The 6,468-nt window shown below is 35.5% G+C and overlaps 1 protein-coding gene across 4 annotated transcripts; it reads right to left on the bottom strand.

Moving 5' to 3' along the window:
* Positions 1-1,489: 1,489 nt before the first annotated feature.
* On the bottom strand, positions 1,490-6,468 carry LOC110713930 (serine/arginine-rich splicing factor RS41-like). Of its 4 annotated transcripts, none has more exons than XM_021892378.1 (9): positions 6,313-6,468; positions 5,279-5,421; positions 3,886-3,998; positions 3,423-3,664; positions 2,602-2,880; positions 2,451-2,513; positions 2,293-2,367; positions 2,126-2,203; positions 1,490-1,930 (listed from the first exon to the last, which is right to left on the bottom strand). In XM_021892378.1, exons 2-9 carry the CDS (start codon positions 5,382-5,384, stop codon positions 1,852-1,854), a joined length of 1,035 nt encoding a protein of 344 aa, XP_021748070.1. In that variant the 5' UTR covers positions 5,385-5,421; positions 6,313-6,468; the 3' UTR covers positions 1,490-1,851. The 4 variants fall into 4 exon arrangements, with proteins under 4 accessions (XP_021748070.1, XP_021748073.1, XP_021748072.1 ...); XM_021892381.1 differs by lacking the exon at positions 6,313-6,468 and adding an exon at positions 4,122-4,357 and having other exon boundaries at positions 5,279-5,395; XM_021892380.1 differs by lacking the exon at positions 2,293-2,367.

The following is a 6,468-nucleotide window of genomic DNA, read 5'->3' as shown; positions in this document are numbered from 1 at the left end:
AAAATACATGTACACAAAAAAAGACATTAATAATGTAGCATAATGAAAATGAAAGAAAAAGATATGGTGAAAATTGTGGTCCATGAAATTACAATTAGCCCTTCACCATTCGTGGCTAGAAGCTTCACTAATTTATAACATAAATTAATGTCGTTCTCATCTTCCTATCTTTGAAACAATATTTCCCAATTCATTATTTATAGGATTTGTATGACCCCATTATTATTTATGTCATACGCAAAAGACAACAATAGCTTTCCTAACTACGGAGCATAATTAAATTATTATTTAGAAAAGTATTTGAATTTCGTGAGGCTCCTTTGTTTTATTTCGAGGAGCACACCCAGTTTTGAAAACTGTGGTGATTTAAAATCTAATCGAGCTCTAATTATGTAGCCTAAGCCAATTATACAGGGTATGAATCAGTTTCAAGAAAAGGGTACCTGTTTTTCAGATCTTATTCAATAATGAGACAATTACTCCCTTCTTTCTTGTTCATTTTGAATTTCAAACCATTGTAATAACGATCTTGCTAACGAGCGCCCCGGGGCGTTAGATAAGGAATAATTATATTGATTGAAATGGTATTAAGTTAAGAATACATGATAAAATCACGCGTCGTTCGGTGTAATTAATGTTAATTTTACTCTAATATTCCCACTTTTAATTCTCTTATCTAACGCCCGGGAGCGCTCATTAGCTTTTACCTTGATAATCGATGTTTTGAAGCAGCTCATATCATTAGCCTTGTGATCTTGTGTCAATTACGAGTATTATTTATTATTTATGATCATTTACGAGTATAGACTATTGTGTTGATGAGATGTCTCCGTACTATGCTACTATCAAATGGTAGACCTTAACCCGAAGTTGTACTCCGTACCAACTAATTTAGGAACTTCTTAACCAGAATAAAGATCATATAATGTTCATTGATGACTTTTGCTAATAAGAGTATTATCTAAATTTATTAGATGTTCAGTTCTACACTTTCAAATTAATGAAAGTCATACAACTTTAGCTATATTCTTAGCTTCAAAACAAACATCTCCAAAATTAAAATACTATTACTTTCGCTGTATAACTTTTAATTTTTTTCTATCTCTCAAATAATACTCCATAATTATACATATTTATATGTAATGGAGGTAGTATGCAAGTTGCATTATTCATTACTTATACTATTGGTTAACTCAAATTTAAAAAACAAAAAAAATCATTATAATATTGGCATTTAGGAGGGGGGTTGAAGATTTTGAATTTGGTTACCTTTTTCACAAAACTGATAACTTGAGAAGAGAACACAACAGTAAGCATTGATTTATCCAAAACGCGTGCAACACTTACATAGCCAGATCGTAACGCTGTTTCCTGTCTGCTATGCATTGCTTGCTGTACACAGGACCACAAATGATAAATATTGTATTCTACGCGTATTTGAGGATAAAATTCTACAACTATTAAGTACAAAGTACCCGTACATACTACATACATACAGTAAACTACTGAAAAATAAACATAATCCAAAATCTTACAAATGATTTTGATTTAAATTCAAGCTCGAGTATGTAGCCTAAATATACCAGCGAAACAGGATCATATGAAGGGTTTGAAACAACAAGGCAAAAATGAACCTTCTTTGGAAGCAATATCAAATACAATAAGCCACTAACACAAATCAAATTCAATCCTAAAATTGTTGATACAAGCCTTTTCACAAATAAGAAATTACAGCTCTTCTCTAGAAACCGCACTGCCAAATTAACAACACAAGACCATCTCCTCGCTTACCATCTCAACCTCTCTCAAGAAACAGCCCGGTAAAATACTGACTTAATACCATCTCCTTGCTTAGGATCTCGACCTTTCGCGTGGTGGAGGTGACCTTTCTCTTAGCGGAGGTGACCTCTCTCGTGGTGGAGGTGACCGACTGCATTAATAGTTAAGGTGCAATGAAGTGAGTTCACAATTGGGGTGAAGAGAGAAATGGAAGGTCACTTTGTTTCACAACAAATATGAATAAACAACAGGGGGTTGGGGATTTAAAACTAGGACCTTAGGCCAAGATCTCTTCAGCTGGGTGAACTGGAGGTCTGGAGGTAATAAAGATGGAACGGGCACATACCTGTGATATCTTCCTCCATTGGCGGGGCCTTCGTCTTTTACATAATCAGGACTTCCCTGAGTTTCAGGTCTAGAGCGGCTACAACAGAATAAAAAGCTTAAATTTAAGTCTCCAATTGAGTTGAAGAATGAGAAACGGAGATAAAAAGGTAGGAGATTAAAACAAACCTGTGGTATCTTTCATTAGCAGGGCTTTCATCTTTAGCATATTCAGGAGTTCCCCTAGCTTCAGGTCTAGACCGGCTGCATCGACAGTATAGGTTAAAAAAATGCAAGTCCCAAAATTTAGAGAAATGTAGAAAGTCAGGTTGGAGATTAACACAAACCTGTGGTATCTTTCATTAGCAGGGCTTCCAACAGGAGATCCCCGAGCATCAGGTCTAGAGCGACTGAATCAATAATATATGTTACAAAATACGTCTTTAGTTACAGAAAAATTATCAAATCAAAACAGTAAGACTGCAGATTTACACAAACCTGTGGTATCTCCCATTAGCAGGGCTCTCATCTCGGCTGTATTCAGGACTGCCTCTAGCTCCAGATCTGCCACCATTGCCATAGTCAGGGCTGCCTCTGTCCCTGCGATATCCATAGTCTGGACTACCCCTCTCCCTGCGATATGGACTTGGAGATCTTCTACGGTAACTTCCTCTATCAGGAGACAAGTCCCTGCCCCTTCTATCGGGACTGTGACCATTACTTCTATCATCATCTCGAATGGCATACTCCACAGTTATAACCCTGTCCATAAGCTTGCTGCAAGCAATCAAATAGACAACCATCAGAAAAGTTACAGAATGATATAAGCAGCAAATCCAATGCAGACTATTGAATAATCATATAAAAAAATTAGTTAATGATCTTATTAACAATAAGCTCAGATTAGAAAAACTCATTATGACCACATGATAAACCACATATCTATGACTTTGACATGACAATACGACTCTAAACACGATAATACAAGTTCAACCTCTCATTAGCCATTCTAAAGGTGAAATAAGTTGCTTAAATAGTCAATTTGACAAGCACTTAAATCAGGTAAGTCCCAGTAGCAGAAAGCAGTGAATGTGAGACTTCTAGCATATGGTACACGACAGGTATAAATGAATGTTCCAAATTTTAGGCATTAAGCACAAACAAGAAGGATGCCTTTATCCATCGTAACATAAATCTAAAATTTATAATTACATCACATTTTAGAAGAAGAATGTATATAAAATTTAAAAGAAATCCAATAATACTTCAGTGTAGAGGGGAAAGAAACATAAGAATCAAAATACTGAATTGTTCCCAACCTCATGTTTGTAGCTTCCAATGCTCTGGTGGCATCCTCCAGGGTTTCATACTGAATGAATGCAAAATTCCTCCTTATCCTTATGTTGGCAATTTTTCCATGCTGATCAAAGTGCCTTTCCAAATCCTTGGACTTAGTATAGATAGGGTCAAAGTTAATGACAAACAGGGTTTTAGAAGGTTTGTCATTAGCTGCAGGTTTTCTTGCACCGCCACCACCCGGCCTTCGACTGTCACGTTCTTGCTGCAATTCAAAATCAACTTAAGTTTTATACAACCTAATTCAGACTGCTCAAAATATGAAGTCCAACTTGGTTTTGGATTGGACAAGAAAAAAACAAAGGAAGCAAACTTCAGATTGTACAATGGTTGACAGGAAAAGCACAGAAAGTAAAGATATCAGATGATCTAAATAGTAAAGGTGTACAAACTGAAAAACGATGTGGAATAACTGACTGTAGTTACCTTAGTCCACTCAACCCGAAGACGCCGCCCTTTCCTCCCAAACTCGGCTCGGTCAAGTCTTCTAATGGCATCATCAGCGTCTTTCTCATCTTCCATATAAACAAAAGCAAACCCTACAAATTTAAAATATTAGTTCTGTACATATAATTTTCAAACAAACAGTTGTTACACCAGCTAATTGATGATTCATTAAACCTGACGTGGCCATATTAAAGACTAGGAAGTAAAAACAACACCTGCTACTGAATGTGAAGTCATCATGATTTATTGTTGATACATGTCAGGAATTGAAGACTGGACAAGAGGCATGATAAATGAAAAGGCAATGAGTGTCTCAGAAATTATGTTCATGCCAAGCGAATCAGATTGGTTCTTCAAGTAAAACATAGGAGGATGGTGCGTGGGCACAATGCAGAAAGAAAATGCAGATAATCCAATCCATCCAAGAAACATATGGATAATCCAAAGAATCCTGCGCCAAAGAAATTATTGAGTGCAGGGTTCTATAGCTTGAAAAGATGATTGTCTGAAAGGGAAACAATATACACATCTATCCAAGAAAAAATATTTTTTCAAGAATGCGTTGACCCTTCCAGAAGCTTTGGTGTTATATTCATAAGTATGATGGAGTCATCAATCATACTACTCTGCCTCGGAATAGTGATGATGTTTCCTTTCAACATGATGGATCAAAAGCGTCAATTCTCATCATCTTCTCAATTACAGGGAGAGGTGCCAGTGATAATCCTGTTGATTCCTTACCAAGTGATGACATCCAAATTGAAATGGGAGTACAACAAAGAGTAGGAATCAATGACATTTCCACTGAATTTGAGGGGAGAGCATACTTTAAAACAAAACAAAACCAACCCTATTCTGGACAATAACCTTCCCAATCCTAGTCAGCATATGGAATACCTTGGCAAGCGACCAATTCGTACCCAAAAAACACAGTAAATGCATTTACTGGATACAAACTCTGCCATAAAAATTGACAAGATATAGAGAGGCCAAAATGTGAACACCCTATACATACACTTCAACAGTCAATACAAAAAGAAAGTCCAATTCCAAATACAAAAAAAAAAATTAAAAAAAAACAAAAAAAATATATATATATATATACAACACAAAGGAACCATATTTATGATTTTGAAAAAAAAAAAAAAAAGATAACCATAATCATTTTCTCTCATTTCATTTGGGAGAGAGATCAAGGGATCAGAAATAAAGAATAACAATAGCAGCATTAGTAGAAGTTGGTAGTAAAATCAACAACAACAAAAAATTAAAGCTTACAGACAAAGAACAAATTCAAGTCCTAAAACATGAATAGCAACAATAAAAAATAAGCGTTCAAAACATCAACAAGAAGAGCCAACGTAATACTGACCAGACTTCATATCCACCCTTTCCACCCTTCCGTATTTTTTAAAAAGCCGCTCAACCTCAGATTGCCGCGCATCATATTCCAAGTTTCCACAAAAGATGGCCCTCATCTTGCAAAGCTTCAAATTAGGGAACCTTCAAATAGCACTAGGAGAAATAAACAAGAGTTAGGAACATCAATTGCCCTTAGAAATAAGAAGGGGAACAAAATTAAGAAAGTGACTTCACAAGTTTTAAATTTCACCAATTAAAACTGTAAAACCATGAATCCATGATATATGCAGAGAACATCAAATAGATACGCAGAACTAAAAATGCACATCATTCAGCCAGTTAAATCAACATCTTAAGCCGATAAAACGCTCCAACGTCAAATTTGGAGAACATACTGTTAAACCCCAACACATCAAGTCATCAACAAGCTCTAATAGCTCAACTTTCATATCGATTAATCGATTATTACATTGTAAAACAAGCTTTCAATAATTAAACAGCAATAGTATATCAAATCCCAAAGTAAAAGCATAAGCACGACATTGTGATCGGTCCAAACCCCAATCCCCCTCCTCACATTCAACTCGGCTGTAAACTCCGGCGTAATAAAATTCGACCAATTTATAATGGTAGCAACCATTTAGCTACCATAAATTGTACTCTAATAGAGAATAGATCAAATTAATGAGCAATGAAATCATCCAAACTAATAAATTTATAGTGAGCTCGTATACATCAGATCAACAAATTCTTAATTTACTGCGATAATAAAATTAGGGTTTAAGAGGGTTTTTTGAATTTTGACCAACAATTTGAAACCGACATAAAACCCTAACCTAAAAAATCCAATTACATACTGAAAATCAACCAAAATTATCAAGAATAAAAACTCAAACACAGCAAATTTAACCCAGAAAAATGAAAAGAATATGCACGACAAATTCAGATATATGATTTGTGAGTAAGAATGGTTTAATTAGAGAAAACGATAGTAGAATTAAAAAGTTAAAAGCATGGATAGAAGAAAGAGGAGAGAGAAAAAACCTTAGATTTAGGTGATGAGAAGGAGTTTCAGACAAACTCAGAGCAGCAAGCAACCAAACTCAGTTTCTGCTCGCTGCCTCGGCTAGGTTTTTCTGCGAGGAAGATGGTTCAAGGCTTCTGTCTATTTCTTAAATATTAGGGACTACTCCGTACTTT

Source organism: Chenopodium quinoa, unplaced genomic scaffold (genome assembly GCF_001683475.1).
Source record: "Chenopodium quinoa cultivar QQ74 unplaced genomic scaffold, ASM168347v1, whole genome shotgun sequence".
Lineage (NCBI taxonomy): Eukaryota > Viridiplantae > Streptophyta > Magnoliopsida > Caryophyllales > Amaranthaceae > Chenopodium > Chenopodium quinoa.
This window is presented reverse-complemented; position numbering and strand designations above follow the sequence as displayed.

What these genes read in the sequence shown, in the direction of transcription:
- LOC110713930 (XM_021892378.1), bottom strand. Translation starts at nt 5,384, where the DNA reads ATGAGGGCCATCTTTTGTGGAAACTTGGAATATGATGCGCGGCAATCT. An exon ending in TTGGAAGCTACAAACATGAG is followed by an intron (nt 2,881 to 3,422) that starts GTTGGGAACAAT and finishes GATTGCTTGCAG; the next exon opens with CAAGCTTATGGACAGGGTTA. An exon ending in AATGGAGGAAGATATCACAG is followed by an intron (nt 1,931 to 2,125) that starts GTATGTGCCCGT and finishes CTATTAATGCAG; the next exon opens with TCGGTCACCTCCACCACGAG.